At 34.5% G+C, this 18,967-nt stretch overlaps 1 protein-coding gene across 1 annotated transcript in view; it reads right to left on the bottom strand.

The window, feature by feature from the left end:
• Nucleotides 1-18,967, bottom strand: part of LOC129222876 (cytochrome P450 3A2-like) — a 45,132-nt gene that overhangs the window by 12,224 nt on the left and 13,941 nt on the right. The window contains exons 5-9 of the mRNA XM_054857435.1: nt 13,372-13,488; nt 13,193-13,281; nt 12,609-12,754; nt 7,271-7,386; nt 3,956-4,103 (exon numbers count right to left, since the gene is read on the bottom strand). Of these exons, the coding sequence (XP_054713410.1) occupies nt 3,956-4,103; nt 7,271-7,386; nt 12,609-12,754; nt 13,193-13,281; nt 13,372-13,488 (616 nt within the window). The remainder of the gene's footprint in view (nt 1-3,955; nt 4,104-7,270; nt 7,387-12,608; nt 12,755-13,192; nt 13,282-13,371; nt 13,489-18,967) is intronic.

Genomic DNA, 18,967 nt, shown 5'->3' with positions numbered 1-18,967 from the left:
ACTCTGGTAATTTCACATAAGGGTCAATCCATGCTGGTTAAAACAGTATAAATTACTCGTTCATGTCCAAATATTTCTAAGTTATAAAATTAAAATAATTATTTTGAAAATTACAACATGTTTTTTCAGTATAATGTATTATATAGGGCACAATATACGTAATTTCAGAAGGTGCATTGAAGTTTTCACCCTTTTTATTTCGGTTTTAGTGTGTGAATTGACTAGCAAAATTGCTCAATTTCAAAGACCTGTATCTTTTTTGCAAACCAAATACAAAAACCAATATGTATAACATATATAATACTTGAATGGAATATTCAATTGGCCAAGAAATTTTATTTTTAATTCCATCCCCCTTTGGTTTACAGGGGTCTAAAAAAGGTCATTTTTGTCATTTTTTCCGATTTTTGAGGGGCTGCACTATAAAGGATGCACAAACGCACAGAAACAGTTACATATTCTTTTTATCATGGTTCCAGTGATTAGTTTTTGCCGTATTTCATTTCGTGTTTCCGTCTCCTACGCGAGTTATCCCCCTTTAAAATGAGTAAAATTTTTAAATTTGACCCTGAACTTTAACCTGTTGCCGTTATTTTAATTATTAACTTACAGCTACGTAATTCTGCATGTAAGACTATCAATTTATGCACTTTAACATCAAAGCGTTAAATTAACTGTCATAAATAAAATTCAAATAGATTTTGGCAAAAATGCAAAGATCTAAAAGTCCCATTTTTGACTACGAGATCACTTTTGTTGACCTCTAAAAAATCAAAGCTCCCGTTGAGAGAAAAAATAAAAGTGGTTTTAAACATCTTTCATATCCAGCTTTTAGGGATATGAATTTCAGAAAAATTAAAGGAGGTCGAGCGCACCCATCCGTCGAACCTGTATGGATTAACCCATAAAACACAAAGAAAATGCTATTTTTCTGAATTTTATTTTTCGTTTGGAAATTAAAAACCAATTTCGAATTTCTTCAAGCAAATAGTAGAAACACAGCTCTATATTCTTGTAAAATTTTAAAGTTGTCCGAATTTTTCCTCATTTGAATTTTTGTGTATGTAAAGGGGAAAATCATCATTTTACAAAATGTCACTAAGTTTAAAACTGATTTTGAAGACAAAGGAGTTAAAATACAACTTTAAAAGTAAGGTATTTCTTTTATGATACTTAGCACATTATTGAGTATTAATTTCATCAAAGCTAATGCATTCCTTAAAGATTGAGATTAAAAAATAAAATGCTTAATTATGAGAAAATTGAAATATTTTCAGTTTTTGAAACTCGGTTAAAAGTTAACTATAATAATTTTGAAAATTGACATCAGATTAATTACCCTAATCCATAGATTGCAAAAACATATAACTTTAATGTTTTCATTAAATAGTTAATAAGATACAAGCCTTCAAAAATGCAACACTTGGCATTTATGAGAATGCTGTTCAACTTGACCAATTTTTAATCGCATGTAACTATTCAAATAAGAAATTTTAAGCAAAAATATTTTAGATATTTTTATATAGGCAAAAAAGGAACCTGTATACCAAATTTCATAGAAATCTGTTACCATGCGGCCACCACTTTTTTGCGAATTTTGCTCATTTCGTATGGAATGACCCTTAAATGACTAGAACCACACTTTTCTTCGTTTGTGGTGTCATTTTCTTGGACTTTTCGAAACCTATAGGAATAATTAAATTGTCCTTCCTGACACAGAAAGGTTATTTTGTCCTTTTGAGTGCGTTATGAAAAGTGCTTAGTATTTTTAAAAAAAATTTTGTTATTTTATTCTTTTTAAAGTAAATGTATTTCAGAAATAGAATAATTTTACCATCACGAAACTTCACCTTATTTTTTCATATAAATCCTTGGTACTTAAAGGGAAAAAAACTGTATACGTGTCTGAAACTTTTAGCAGTTGGCACTAAAATTTAATCCTTGTTCCTCTCAAGGATTTATGCTTGCTGATTTCATGCTTGCTAATTTCAACCTTGCTTCAGAGAAGCCTTGATTCAAAATTTTTATTATGATTGCTTTTAGCATTACTGTAGCAAGGCAACAAAATTTGTAACAATGAGTTTTATATTTAAACATTTAATGGGGAAATTACATAAAATTTGCTATTTTCCATCCTAACCGAAATAATTTATTTCAGAATTTTAATTTTTCAGCGTTAAGTTGCTAAGATTAAGCAAATCATTTAGTGAAATCCAGAAGTCTCTAAGTGATCTAGTTGCTGAAATATAAGCAAAACCAGGCCTCAGATTACTCTGTGACAAAGAAGCCAAGTATAATAAAAGTGCTTAATAATAGGAGCTGAGCTGCTTGTAGAAAAGAAACACATTTGAGAAATAACATGTATAATTACTTCTTAATGGCTATAAGCTGTTGAGCTAGGTTAGGTATGGTCTTAGCCTAAAAAACAAATGCATTAGTAATCACGTGCATTTTTTATATCAATTAATCGTGTAATTTGTTTGTTTTAACATATTAACTGAGTTCGTAATTGCAGTTGTAACTTTTGGAAAAGTTAGTTTATTTTTTCAGAATTAAATAAACATTAAATTTCTGTAGGGAACTCTTTTCTTAAAACTAGCATTTTCAAATATTTTTCTATGAAACATGCTTCAATCACAAAACATGCTTAGATTAATTTAAGTCGTCACTATTGTTTTAAGTCGTCACTATTGTTTTTTTCTGAGTCACAAATTTGTAAAGTTTGAGAAAGGAGATATTAAGAATGAGTTATCTTTGTAAAAACCTTGTAAATTAAATAATTGTATGGGGATCACATAAAATCTAAAAATTATAAAATGTCATCCTCATTCTATAATAGATTTTAAAAAAAACTACAGATAGTACCAAAATAGTTATGCATGCAATTATCTGTGAATAGATGCCACAGATAAAGCTATAATTATATAAATCTTCTAGGCCGAGTGATTTAAGTGAGGAAAGACCCACATTACAGGCACTTATCGCACACACTATGCTTATTATTGCAGATTTTCCTTTCTTTACGCACAAAGAAGTCATCTGATCAACCAGTTACACATCTGAAAGTAAAAGCTAGTTCATTTGCAACAATTTATTAAATGTGTTATAATAATCCCTGCGTCCAGGAGACCCCATAGTACCTAACGCCTTGAAATTTCGTACAAAATTACTTCGAGCTACGGTGGTTTCGCGTAAATTGCATATTATTGCCTACTAAAGGGGTGAAAAATTACTTGCACGTATTGATATTACATATCTTTGGAAAGGGTATAATTTTCCGCGTTCTACGTAAGAACTTTTTTAGGCTTAGCTAAAATTTAGGCACTACTTTCTTCATTAAATCTATTAGTAAAAAGAGAAGGAATTGTCCCCCAGTTTTTTTTTTTTTTTTTTTTTTTGACACCACTGGAAATAGCGACTTTTTTACTCCAGATCTAACTCGACCTATGATCGGGAAGCTAAGCGATGATTATAAATGATGTAAAAAGAAAATCATGCATGTGAAAATACGAAAATTCAGAGAGCTATATCAAAAGATGACAGAGTTTTCTTCAACAGAGAAATGAACTACCCTGGAAAACATCAATAGAGTGAAACCTCGTGGCCAAAAGTTGTTTTCACATAGAAGTAGTTCCTCAATTTTTTTATTAACTTCTATCTTACATAACAATATCCCAAAGTGTTAGGACTTTTAACTTCGTGAAAAAACAACCGTAGAAAATATTCATCATCACTTAAGTGCAAAATTTTCTACTTTGAGGAAAAAAAATAGGAAGATTATAGGCAGAAGGGACAATTTTATTCTCCACTATGTATGTATTCTGTATGCAAAAGGTTTTGTTCGATGTTTACTCATGGTTTTTGGGTTCTTTCTTTCGTCATAAAAAAATCAAATTTATGTCTTTACAATAGTCATCATATGTAGAGCTTTTTTTTTAAATGTGGAAAAACTTACATTTCTTACTAACACTCTTGAACACTTGATGATTCGTATCATCTTTGCCATAATTTTCTGTCAAATCCTCTTTCTCGTTGTCTAGTTGCTCTTGTTCTTGTACTTCATCTGCAGTATCCATCAAAAGTTGCAAAAAGTCGTTTCGTTTCTATACATATAAAAAAAAAGCATGCATTGTATCATTCTTATAATTAAATGCAATCTCAAAACCACAATGCCATAAATATTTATATCACTTACCCTGTACTTCTATAAGCAAGATTGAATTCATAATTTATACTGATTACAAATTTAATATTGTTCAATTTTCAGTTCTTGCTCTTTTAGTTAAAATGTTTTACATAACCTGGTACTAATAATGTTCATAATTTTCACTAATCTGAAAAATAATCATGAATAAGAAGAGAACATCATTATAAAGTAGGGTGGACCGGGGCACGTTTACGTAGTGCCCTTTTTTCAAAACGAATTATAACTGGAGAGCCAACAGTCATGTTATACTGATGCTGCTCCCTAGCAAATATCCTCATACGTTTTTAAGCATCAGTAGAACTTCGGTCTAAAAAGCAGAAAGAATAATCTGTTTTCTACCAAATCGAGTAAATTTTGAGTTGAACATTTTGAAGCTTATTGTGAATAAATAATACTTAGTTAAAAAAAAACATATGTATAAAAATTAGCAGAATTTCATCCTCTTTTGAGAATTGTACTTGAATGAACTGAAATGTTAATAAATTTTCTTTCACGTTAAAAATAAATACAAACTTGGCGACGGGACAAGTTTACGCGTTGACGTCTGAGCAGCTTTATGCACGTTCTTACTGCGTCTTACTTCTAAACTTGCCCTGACGCTCTTTTCACTCTGAACTGTCTCAAACTTTTGAATATTTTCAGCCTTTTTAGTTTTGAAAATAACCATTTAATTTTTAATCGAGTTACAAATTCGTATCTTATAGCTTACAATCATGTACTTCAAGCCCGTTCAGCTTCTATTTTATACATTATTCAGTCTGTAATAAATTTGCTTTATTTTAACGATGGTAAGGCATTATGTTCAAAACACTAACAGAACCACGTTAGGTGTCAAAATAAATATGCATAAACGTGCCCCGGTGTCCGGGACACGTTTACGTAGCCGACTTGGACTCAAAAATAATTTTTTTTAATGGTTAAAAACACAAACTGAGCAACAACTGAACATACCAATTTTGACTCCATTAACTGCTTCATAAAACCGCAATGTCTAAAATTTCCTAAGTTAAAACATAAAATTTAGAAAAATCATTGAAAAAAATCCTCGTAAACGTGCCCCGGTCTACCCTACATATGTTTCGATGTTAAAAAGATTTTTCCAAACGAAAACTATGTTGTTCACTCAGTTTGTTGGTTTGTTTGTTAATTCTTAAAATGCCACACTGTAGCCGAAGAAATGTTGACAAACTTTCATGACATTTTTCATTTTTTTTAATGACTTCCTTTTTTTAAATTTTGGTCCAGTATTTTGATCTGAATTAAATGCGCCGTTTGAAGGCTTTAGAATGTTCTATAAAATATTAAAATAGCCAAACGTTTTCCAGCAAAAATTATATCAGCAAAACATCACACTGGTACTCCTAATCTATTAAAGGTGTCTGGATTTGGCCATGTAAATTACAGCAACCCATAATATAAGTAATTCATTGCATCTGAAGACAGCCACGAAAATACAGTAGACCCTCGTTTTACGCGGGGGTTACGTTCCACGGAAATGCCGCGTAAATCGAAACCGCGTAAATTGAGACCTAATACTAGCGTTAAAATAAGAGTTTGGTTCTGTAGATAATAAAATAAAAAATACTAAGCATTCCAGTGATGACTAATTGTATGATAAGTTCAATGTGTACTTATATCAACTTATATGCACAACATGCATAAAGAACACATGAATTAATTTCTTGTCCTGTTTTTAAAGAGGAGCTGGCTATGATAGTCTTTTGGCAGTCATTGAGAATTTTTCTCTGGAACACTTTGCAGAGCATTAACGCATCCATGATCACTTGCGTCATTTCCATGGTAGAATATTCCTTCTCTAACGAATCAGAAAGATCATTTCTATTGTCTAGGAATGGCTCAAAATTTTCAATGTGAAAGCTTTTGGTTGTGCGTCACCGACTTTGGTATCCTCGTTGGTTTTGGCGTCCTTTGTCACTCCTGGAAACTCTTCTTCCAGTGAGTTCTAAACTGTGTGAGTTTAAAAACTTTCCTTCTGGAAAGAGTGCTGGAACCAATCGCATAAAATGTTTCCAGTGACCCAAGCTCGATTATTAGCACGCCAAAATGCAGTTGATTACGCGCAATCTGCAATCTTTAGTAGTTTGTATTTTGAAAGAGGGAAAAATTTTATCTCTTTGCATTGCTGCATCCGCGTAAAACCGAAACTCATCCGCGTAAAATAAAATAAAGGTGTCAAATCTTAAACCGCATATAATCGAAACCGCGTAAAATAAACCTGCGTAAAACGAAGGTCTACTGTACAATATAGACAATTTTTTGGCTAACGATAGCTAGATCTGTGCTCATTAAATGCGAAATCTCGGGGAATCAATACCTGGTAATAGTGAATAGACATGATAATTACTAATAAAAACTTAATTTCATAACGAGCTGATGTGTGCATCACACGACTTCCTTTTACTCCAATTTAATGTCATTTTCCCATTATTGGTAATTTTAATGTGATTCAATAGTTTACTCTCTAAATATCACCAACAATGGCCAAATTGAAACCAGATTTTTTTTTTTTTAAATCGCCAAATTTGTCGTTAAGTTGGCGACAAAACTTGGCGACCAAAAGACTGGCGATATATCGCCAAGTGTCCGCCAAATTGTAACACCACTTGAGTTTACATCGAAATTAACAATGATTCTCCCAAAAAGGGGCAAAAAACACCCGAATGCAACCAAAAGGGGAGGTGCACAACTCAACCCCACTAGGAATCTGCGTACCAAATTTCAACTTTCTAGGACATACCGTTCTTGCGTATGCGACATACATACGCACATACGTACTCGTTGTAATTAAATTAGGAATCGTCAAAATGTATATCTCGAGTGTCTATACGTTCTTAGGCACTTATCCACGTGTGGTCGAGTCGAAAGAAACACGCAACATTCATTCGGTGTTGAGCAAAATGGAAATTAAGGTCGATTTTTGAGTGCCATTTTTTTCGCGAATACAGTTCTTCCTTTTTTGTAAAAGGAAGTAAAAAATAAGTAACAAGTTGTGATGCATTAATTGTAAAAAACGTAAAATCAGACTTTGTAAATAGGAAATACCTTTCCCGTTCTCTTCCGTTCTTTTATAATTTCAAAAGTGACATTCTTGAAGAAGTTGACTCCTTTTGGAGGGAAGGCGCTGATTCGAAAAAATTTCAGGAACGATGGAAATAAAACTGCAAAGAACAAGTGCATACACTAATTCCAAAAAAGTAAATAGTAGTCTTGCATGGAAAGGCAAACATTGAGCTTATAGGCGGAGATGGACGCATCTATTAGTTTTCAGCATGGGTAGATTTATGGGGGACAGAGGGGGCAATGCCCCCCCTCCAGTTTTGGGAAGACTTTATGTAGTAACAACACATTTTCCAAAAATTTTAAAAAAAAATATTTTTTTCAATAGTTCAGAAGGGCATGGGTGGATTTATAGGGGAGCATAGGAGGCAGTGCCCACCAGTTTTGGGAGGACTTTATATATTAACAACACATCTTCCAAAATCTTTAAAAAAAATCATGACTTTTTCTTTTTTGAGTAGTTCAATGAAAATGAAGAGAAAAGCGAACGTCCTTTTCTGTAAGCAGAAAAGAAAAGGAAAATAAACGAACATTACATACAAATAGTACAACTGTCACTGGGGTGCTGAAATTGCGTCTAAATTCACTATTTTGGACTGAAAACCATTTGGGCAAGTATATGAATGAAAATATAGGTTAAACGAGCTGCAACACTTATAATATTTGACGATTATTTTAACAAATTAGAACCTAAAGTAAAGGAGAACCCCCCTCTCCCCCATTCTCGCTAACTGAACGATCTACTCTTTATGATTTGTGTTCACATTTAAAGTATATTTGTGCATAATATTTATGTTCTTAGTAGATTAATTGGCCTTTTGAGAAATTCTAAAAAACATAGTTCTTTTTCCTTCTCTCTCTCTCTCTCTCTCTTTTAAAGAGAGAGAGAGAGGAAAAAAATAAATACTATCGCAAACTGAATAAATTTCAGTTATCTGAGTATTCTGATTAAATGAATCTTTTTACTTAGAGGGAGAGTACAATTTTACTTATTTTACAAATACTGTTTAAAAAGAAAGGTAAGTCATAATCATCTAAGTCTAAGTGAGTCAATCCTTGTCATTGTTGAAATCTAAATAATTGAGTCATCAAAAGTTTTGGAAAAATTTGCTGAAATTTTATAAAAGTCTATAAAAACCTAACAAAGATTGGTAAAATTGTAAAAATCCTTTAACCGTAAAAACTGACGAATTTTCGTAAAAATTACAAGAAATCAAGCAAACATCTGCAGGTAAGAGTGAATTTCAAACACGGTCGAATTTGAGTATAAGATAAACAAGCCATTGCTTAGGGCCCCTGCTTTGAAGTGGGTCCCTAACTCCCAAAAAAATTCATGATTCGTCCCTTAAAAAATGGAAATTGCTTGAAAAAAATAATTTCATTTTTAAGTGCTTGAAAACCTTGAATATTTGGAAACGTGTGGCTTCAAACCTTAAATTTAAAAATTTCTAACTAATGGTAGAGGGGGAGGAATGCCAAAATATGTCAAATTCAGCTCCTTGCCACATCCTGTATTAAAAATGCAAAAATAATGGTTCTCACGTTTGTAACATATTATTTGAAATAAATTTGTGTGACTCACATGTTTCATATCTTGCTATTTATTCAATCCCGAATGCAGTATTTTGGAAATTCTTTTGTATTGATTGCTTTTATCTTACTTCTTCTGCATATTGTCTATCTGTTTAGCACGGAAAAAAATACACACTACTTCTATTTCGTTTCGTTTTCTGCCCCACTTGCAACTGAAGAAAAGTTGTTGTCATGAGAAATCTATGGTTTCTTTTTTCTTTTCAATTTAAAATAGCTATTTCTTACAAAGTTAGAACAGGACTGTAAAACATTTACAATCAAGTACTAAAATATCAGAGACTGGAAAGTACAAATGAAGTGCGTTAAATAATTTTATTTATTCTAGAGTCCTTGAAAATAATTTGATAAGTCTTTGAAAATCCTAAGCAAAGGGGGCTCTAATTACTTCTACACCATATTGTCATATTTTTAATCTGTTTTGCCGGGGGGGAAAAATGATACACCATCTCTATTCCTTTTCGTTTTCTGCACTACTTATAATTAAAAAAAAGTTATTGTAATGAGAAATCTTTAGTTTATTTTTTCGTTCAAACTCAAAATGGCTGTTTGTTAGAAAGTTTGAACAATACTGAACAACTGTATAATCTAGTTATCAATTTCTATGTCTATCCAATTAACCTTTATAAGGCTTCAAAATGCAGAATTTTATATCCATTTTACAAAATTTCCTCCGGGGGAGAAACCCCCAGCCCCCTAAAATTGGAGATATTCCATTTCACATTTAAAAGGGAGCCCTGCGTCACTCTCTTGAGACCAGCTCTTTCTCTTAAAGTCAATTTAAAAAGGACAATATGAAATCACACATTAAATGAAAACGACACACAAAAAAGTAAAGCATTTACTTATGCATCACAGGAAACAGACAAAAACATGGGAGTGTAGGGCAATGAAAATGTTGCTCCAAAAAAAAATCCTGCCCCCCCCCCCCCCCGCCCCCGAGAAACTCAGTCCTAAATCCACCTATGGTATTCAGGGATGTCAGCTTTTGCAGTTGTATGTAAACCTCAAAATTAAACAGTGTCACATTCAAATGAGCGGAACACGCACATCAAATTTTTACTTTCCCCCTCATACATAAATACTCTTAACTTGACGTTTGCCAAATCCATATAATACGTGAGCAAACTACAAAACTATACGCTTATACCGACAGTCCGGTTGCGACGTCCAGAGAATGCCTGCAGTTCCGCCTTTGTTTAAGGTTACCAATGTAGAAATACCAGATTGATGATTCCAAAATAATGCAAACTGCAGTCTCCGAATGTCGTAACCAGTATATGCTCACAGAGTTATTACTCTTGGATCAATTTTAATTGCGATTGTTAAAGCTAACGCTCAAAGTAAAATGATGTCTCAAAGGTAATTATGTAATTCCTTTTTTCCAGCTCAGTTTCTTTTTTAACAACATCTGAAGTACTACTGAAATGATGTAAAAATGAAATATATAATTCTGAAAGTTGAGCATGTATAGCAACGGATGATACTAAATTCTGTTTTCCCGTGATTCACAACGAAATTAACAAAGGTAAATATTGTGTTCTTGCTTCGTCATATCAAATCGAAATGTCGTTAAATATCGGCCTCATCATTGTTGATCGTTATTGGAAGGGCACGCCACTGCTATAATTTTTATTATACCACGGGCAATGATGGATCGCTCAGACGAACCATAAAACAACAGATTCAGTCTGTTATGCATTATTCGGTGTTCTCTCGTATCCCGTTAACAGCATAGTGGGATGTCCGCAAGGCGTCCATTCCTTTGTTTACCCTTGACTAGAAACCGCACGCGTTTGTACTGCCAGTGGTGCGATGAACGGTGAACATGGGCAACAAAATGGAACGTACATTGTGTTTGCTGACGAATCCCACTTCTGCCTGCAATATCACGATGGTCGAATTCGAGTTTAGAGACACCGTGGTGAGAGGCTACCAAACTGCTGCGTCATACATTGCCACACGGATCCGAGTGCAAACCCGGTATGTTGTCTTCAGGTGGTTTTGGATTTCACTGCCGAACTGCTCTAGTATGCATTGCCGGTAGACTGAACAGCCAGCGCTACATCTCTGAGGTGTTGAACCCCTCGTGGTCCTGCCATACATTCTGCGCTTGCCATCAGCCATATTCCAACAGGATAATGCGCGATCACACGTGACACAAAATGTTCAAGAAATCTTTATCCATCAGATGGAATTGCTTTCTTGTTCTGCTTGTTCTCTCTATCTATCACTAATTGAAAACGAGAGTGATTCATGCCTGCACAATGGCTGACCCGTGATATATAACCCCGTTTCTATACCAGGCCAACTTTGGCGATATCTGGGAGTTGCGTGGACTGCTATACCCTAATTAAGGTAACGGCACCAATAACAGACAAGGGTCCAGTAACAGACAGTCATAAGTTTGGGTTTAAATAATAAGAATTTTAGACGGGTAAAACTGATGTTGCTGTGGGCCATGAATACGCTACAACTATCTAGGGTTATCAGAGTGAACTTTATGAGCCAGCTGGTTTTTACAAGGCAGTGGTGGAAGGTTATGAACAGACATCACGAGGTCAACTGGTTTTTCATGTTCATTTAAATTAACTAAGGCTTTAGTTCTAAAAATAAAAAACTTTTGCATATTTTGAAGAGAAAATGGGAATTATGTCCATTACTCAACCTTTCCTCATCCTATCTGTTACTGAGTATCATTAGAAGTTTTGATGTCTGTTATTGGGGGTCGGACGTTTTTTCGAAATGGAGCAAATAAAAAAGAATTAACTAATTCAACGGATCCGGAAGCAGCCAAACGTTAGATGAGATGTAGTTGCATGAGAGAAAAATAGGTTTAAAACTCTAAATACATTAAAAGGCTCAGAAAACTTGAGAGCGATGTCTTAAGCAAGTATGTCACTGGTGCCCTATATACAGCCTCTAATTTGATTCTATGCCGAGGCGTGTGGCAGCTACACACTGACTACTGATATTATCACCATCCCCACGTTACAAGAAGCTCTGATTTTAATCTTTTAATCTTCGCACAACATTTTTTTTTTTTTTTTTTGCTAAATACCTTTCGCTGTGATATCTCTGGTCATTCTTTGTGTTGCATTTTTGTCACCAGCAAGGTAAAAAGTGTTTCCTTGAAATATGATGATCTTGTTCACATATGCCCTCCTATAGGGGAATATTTGAACAACAGAATTCGTTTTTTTTTAAATACCAAAAATATTTTTTTTATCTCAAAAACTCCATGATACAAAGAAAAGACCGATCATTCATGCAGGCATTTTTTCTCCCTGAAACATTGACAATTCTTTTTTTGAAAAATAAAGAAATGAAAAAATAAATATGTGTCACATGTAAAGTAAGAAAAAACAACGTCAAAAAAGCACAAATTGCCGATTATAGCAGATACTGTTTCGGCATTACAAGGAACGCTTTTTTCAATGCAAAAAGTGATGAGCTTATGGATGAAAAGACATCAGACTTTTCATCCATAAGCTCATTACTTTTTGCATTGAAAAAGACGTTCCCTGTAACGCCGAAACACGTGTCTGCTGCAATCGGCAATTTGTGCTTTTTTGACGTTGTTTTTTCTTACTTTACTGTTCAGCACAAAGGTATTTATTTATCTTATGTGTCACATGTGCTCCTCTTTCCCTCACCCCAAGCACCACCTTTAAAACACATAGTATAAATTTTCCTTAAACTGTTACGATTTAAAAACAGAACAAGAACTTACAGAAAATAACAAGTCTCCAGCTAATGCTCCTTGTAAAAGCATCTCTTGCTGCTTTTACGAATTTGTTTTCTGGGTCATTATGTGAGTCAAGCTTTGTAGAGAAAGCAGAACTTGCAATGATGTCCATTGTAAAAGCACCATAAATTCTGAAAAAATAAAAAACAAAACCCGAAATGTATGTTTTTTATCAACAGTCAAATTTATTTTCTTTTCATAAAATACGAAATCTAACTCGTTCTTGCAGCAGGATTGGCAACCTATCTTTAGCATATACTCAAAAGCTCTACGCATTCCTAAAATTTCGGGGGTTTTTTTTCTTTTTTTTCAAATATTCTTTCATTCATATTTATATGTTGACAATTGATCAAACCTTTTAGCAGGGGTAGTGTTATTTTTACTTAAACATTCTTGTTGAAATTACGCAAAAACAACTACATCTTTTAACTAGACATTTAAAACATGCCAAAATGTCAGCGAAGAATTTTAGAAACTCTAACTCAGAGTTTTTTCATGGGCTGTCATTCTTTTATGAAGAAAAAACAAAACAGTATGAACAGCGGTCAGTGCTACAAAAGAATTCTTACTTTTTTAAGTCAACAGGTTTTCCTTGTTCCGCATAAGCTTTATAATTCGTGACACACGTATTTGCACATTCTTTGAAAATTTTCACCATCTGCAAACACATTGAAACAAGAAGAGTAAAAAATACATCAAGAAAGCGAGAGTTTTCAACAGTGATGGCAGTGTCAAAAGCGTTTCTTACCCGTTTAATTTTCCCCGTTGTGAATGTGGGGGTGATAATAGTACGAACCCGCTTCCAATCTTCGCCTTGTAGTATAGAAACCATTTTATCGACAACAGGATCGACAGTTTCAAATTTCTAAAAGCAAATTTTCCACGATCAAAAATCAAAAGTTTAATTATCAGAACATATGAAATCAAAGAATTAAATACAAATTTTTTGAGGGAATCTAACATCTATATTCGGTTTATGTAATATCAATCACTTTCTCGAAATTAACGGGCAACCTGCCCTTGTTTGGTCTTGAGAAAGTTTTGAAATTTGAGCAATAATTGTGAAAAAGCATACTTCAGGTCATTTTTAATAATACTAATGACCTTGCTCAAGAATTTGACTTTATTTGTTTTTGTTCCGAAAATACAAGTTTGAAGAAATGTTTTATTTGTTCATTTCTATATACTTACTTATACAGAAGCTAATCAGTTTCACATACACAAAGGACCGCGATCAAAGTAGCTTTGCCTCCGTACAAACACAGGACAGATTTACAACACAAGAGAAGAATAGAACACGCAGGACATTAGTAAGAATCAAACTCACGGCTCCGGCATGGGAAGCAAGCCCCAAATTTACAGAGATAGTTCGATAAAAACTGCTTTAAACACATCAAAACTTCTAAAACAGCTTTTCGGTAAAGAGGAAAATTATTTCACGAAAATCGTGAAGAGTTTCTGAAGTTTTGTTGAACTCATAACAATATTAATCTCAACATAACAGTTTTTAAAGATATTACTAAATCTATATATACACTCAGGAGCATTAAAAATAGCGCCCCAAGAAAGAAGAAAGGGACAATCGCGAAATTTTGCGTATAAGAAGAGTGACATCTGATATGCAAATGATCCAAGTTTGGTGTCAATGCGCATGACCCTACATTGTCGGTGTAATCGGGGAAAAGGTGCTATATAAGCCAGTGCATAATTTAAGATTTTTAAATGTTGCGATTACATCCGGATTATCGGATAACTTTAATGAGTAAAGGATGCCAATTAGACGAGATAGAAAGCGTTTCTTACAGTAAAACGAGTTTGAGGGAAGTTTGATAATCGGCATGAAAATTGCAGGCTCGTCGACGAGCCGTTTCGCTGCCTAGGTGAACCGTTCGGACTGTTCCGTTAGAACTGTTGGAGGTAGTGGACACGAGATGATTAGAATTGCAGACCGATAAAGCATGCGTATGCTGAACAGCGCCCTCTGAACAGCGGATCGAACCGAATATAAATAGACGGTTGTAGCGAGGCATGTATGATTATCGGTGGTTATATGCTAGAGTAAACCGTCAACTGAATCTTTACTATGTCTCTTCGACGAAAGAAAGCAAAATTTGAGCAAATTTCGGAGTTTAAACGGGTCAGAATCGTCGGCCTTCGTGAAGCTGGATTGTCTTATCGTGCAGTAGCCGCTCGTGTACAGCGTAGCAGCAACACAATCATGCGTGTTTGGAAGCAGTGGACGGACGATAGGGTCGGACAGCTCGGAAATCCGGAAGTGGACCCCGAAATGTGACGTCAGCTCGCGATAACAGACACCTGGTGCGTATGGCGCTGACGGACCGCACAGTTTCTTCTAGAGAATTTGCAGCACAGTGGTCAACAGCTACAGATGTTTCATTGTGTGCTTCATCAATTCGGAGACGTCTGGTGCAGCGTGGGCTGCGCGCAAGGATTCCTTTATACAGGATTCCTCTCACGCAAAACATCGCCACCTGCGGCTACAATGGGCCAATGTCATAGGAGCTGGCGTGCTGATTGACAGCAGGTCGTCTTTTCTGATGAATCCCGCTTCAATTTGTGGCACCATGATGACCGAATTCGTGTCAGGAGCTATGCCTGTGAACTGCACATTCCGGAGTGCATTATCGAACGCCACAGTGGACGAATACCCGGAGTTATGGTCTGGGGTGCCATAGCATATCATGGACGATCACAATTGCTACGAATTGTGAGCAATTTGAACAGTACCTGATACATAAACGAAGTCTTACAGCCCCAAGCTATTCCTTTCCTGCAAGGATTGCCAGGGGTTGTATTCCGGCAGGATAATGCCCGTCCACATGTCGCCAAGGCTGTCAAATCCTACCTCGATTCGCAGCAGGTATAGCTTCTTCCTTCGCCTGCATATTCCCCGGATATGTCACCGATTGAACATGTGTGGGATTTCGTTGGGCGGCGTCTCGCTCGTGATCCTCGTCCTGTTGCATCGACAGACGAACTTTGGTTCGCATACAAACAAAAGGAATACTCTTCAGCTGGCAGATATTCAAAATTAGTTTCACTCCATGCCAACTCGTGTAGCAGCTCTTATTGCGGCGCGTGGTGTTCACACAAAATACTAATTTCTATCTCTTTTTATTGTTTGTTTGGTTTGAAAATGTAATCATTTATTTGTACCATTACCACTCAACTGTGTAATAAATTTCATTCAACTATGATGCTTCCTTCATGGTGTTGCAATTTTCACAAACATGAGTGTACTGCCGTGCTAAGCACAGATGTGGTATCTGCAGTAGAGCTCAAAATGAGAAATTGATGATTAAAGTTTTACAACTCGTTTCTTTGCTTTATGACTTAATTAAATGCTCAACTTGAGGTAGTTGTTTTGTAAATAATTTATCTAAAAACCGTAAGAGAGTATTTTTGTAAAAATCTTAATTTAAAATTAATAAATGCAGTTACGACAAATTTTCTTTTCAAAACCTTTCCATATACTAAGCTATTTTCACCGTAAGTGACAATTACTAGGCATTTTTAGTGGTATCTGCACAGATACGACAAAAGTAGCTTGGAAAAACGTGCTCAATTTATCATAAAATAATACTGAAAACATCTGCTTTCTTTGAACTTAGCTGGTTCGCTTTATTTTGTTAATACAAATCTAACAGATTCTACCTTCTGAACGATACCATTTTCAAAACTCCGGACAGTTAAAACTGTAATCCATAAGAATTTTCTGTTTTTTATATTCAAAGAATGTTCTTTTTACAATGTTTTATTTTCTAGATTCATTTTTACCGAGCATGAAGATAATTTTGGCGGCAGACGATACTTAAATAAAAATATTACGGACCGTAGAATGAAATGCGTTTTTTTGCATGAAAGAATTAGATAGGAATATTTTACATGCATTTCGTTTTTAGTATTTACATTTTAAATAAACATTTAAATGGAAAAAGCTGAATATTTACTTTAACAATTATGCAAAGTTGCATTAGTTTTTATTATCAACCTGTATTCAACGGTAAACTACTTTTAATATTCTGTGTTACAATAAACTGCTACATTATCAAATATGCTGCTTTACTAAGGTATAAAAGTCGTATCTACAAATTACTAAGGAAAAAAGTGGTAACTGCGCAGATACCACTTTAAAGGTTTAGTATTTGTCACTTACGTTCAAATTGCCTTAGCAAACTAAGCAAATTTGCAGTTACGACTTTTTTCTTAGAGCTTTTTTTAATATTTCGCGTTCACAAATTGCCAAAAAACTTGACATTTAGGTAAATTAAATTACTAACGACCACCTGGTGACAATAACTCAATTTTGATAAAATGTGCAGATACCACATCTGTGCTTAGCACGGCAGTGTATGTCACTTGACATAATTTTTATTCCCAAGGTAGACCGGGCAAAGCCGGGCAATACAGCTCTTAATATTGTATAAAGATTTGAAAGCTACTGTTAATGTGCTTTTATACTTTTTGTTTGTTTGGTGAAACATTTATTATTTCCAAAGAAAAAACATTCGCTTCACTCGCAAAAGGGCTTGGTTCCGGTAGCGTGGTCGCTTGGCGCTTCAGGCGCTGAGCAGTTCAGTCTAGGATTATTGTTTTAAAGCAACCGTAAATGTAATTCATTGTTCTGGTGATTTGTTTTGAAAGAAAAGAAACTTTTGGTTTGTTTTTATCCAAGTGAAATATACGGCATTTTCCTCTTTTTTTCTGACGATAAATTTTGAATGTTCCACTGGATTTTTTTTTTTTTTTTCGTTAGAAGGATGGATTATGATAGCATGTTTGCTTGGCGAGTTTGGCGATAAACAATAGAGTTGCTGAACTATTTTTACATTTGAAAGATATTATTTGATGTCTTTGTTTATTTGGCGAAATATTTTAAATTGCAGTAAAAACCGCTTCACTCGCTAAATGAGTTTTAAACAACCGTAAATCTAATTTAATGATTTGACAAAAAGTTTTAAATTAAAAAAAACCTTTAATCGTTTTTTTTTTTTTTTTTGAAAAGGTGTGTATGCATTTTATACAAAGAAAAATTATCATTTCACATAAGAGGGGGAGGGGGCGTCAATTTTTTTATTAGACGGACTTTCATTAAATTTTTAACACGGGCATCGCTGTGCGGATACTGCTAGTATATTATAAACAACGAGATCCCTAAACACCACTCGGAGTGCGGTGGCTATACACACGTATTTCAACAAATGCTCTGTTGATAACCAACTGCTGTACTACTCACTGATCACCACGCCGCCTGAACGAAGTACAGTCCACTCCCGCTACAACGCGATCCGACTTACGCGAAATGACCATAACGCGAGTTTTTCCGGAGCAACGAATTTTAGAGCTAAAGAGAATTTTTCGCTCTTAACACGAAAATATTTGGAAAGGAATTGTGATGTTAAGTTTCGGTTTTGTTATTGACTACTAAACACTAATTCGTGAATGCACTTTCATCCTTTCAGCATCACTGATTGCGCAAGTTCCCATATACCGCACTATAAACATAGCATTCTTAGTGTGTATGTATCACCATTCCTCATTTTACATTTATTTACTCTAAATATGAAAAGTGATGAAATATTGTGGCACCTAGGCACACTGTTTCATGTTAAGTTTGAAGACGGAAACAAAAACCAAAAGTTTGAGAACATTTAAGAAAAGGTAAAGACTCTTGTTAAGCTTGAACAACTAGAAAGTGGGTCGAAGGTAGCACGACAATTAGGTAAATGGGTGAATCTTTCACACGTATAATTAAAAGTCAAAAGAAGGCAATCTGTATAAGTCCAGGGGGTCCCAGAGGGATATTACCATGTATGTAAGTAATATAAAAGCAATTGTGAAGCTACTGTATTTAAAAATATATTGGAATGACGATCAGATTGCGCAGGATAAATCATCATCTTCAATTTTTAAGTTATAAATGTAACTTATTGTATATACTATTGCAGTGCAGTGCTTTTTTATTACTACATACTATACGGATAATTCCGTACTGTTCTATTTTTATGTATCTGTCTCCTATTGATCATTAATTTTGTGCATTGTAAGAGTATTTTATGTTGAATAATGCAACTTTTAAAAAATACGGTAAAAATTCAGCTCTTTATGTAAGAAACGGTAATATATAGTTAACAAATGGTCAAAAACAGTTTAAAACGTGTTTGAATGTCTAAAATGATTGGGTATGTTAATAAAAAAATCATATGACACAACATTTTTCCACAACGCGAAATTTCGATTTACGCGAGGAGTCTTGGAACGCATCCCTCGCGTAAGTCGGGATTCGACTGTACAACGCGCAACCACGGACAACGAAAAAAAAA

This window comes from Uloborus diversus, chromosome 5 (assembly GCF_026930045.1).
Source record: "Uloborus diversus isolate 005 chromosome 5, Udiv.v.3.1, whole genome shotgun sequence".
In the NCBI taxonomy this organism is placed as follows: domain Eukaryota; kingdom Metazoa; phylum Arthropoda; class Arachnida; order Araneae; family Uloboridae; genus Uloborus; species Uloborus diversus.
The sequence above is the reverse complement of the archived record's forward strand: the minus strand, read 5'-3'. Positions and strand labels throughout refer to the sequence as shown.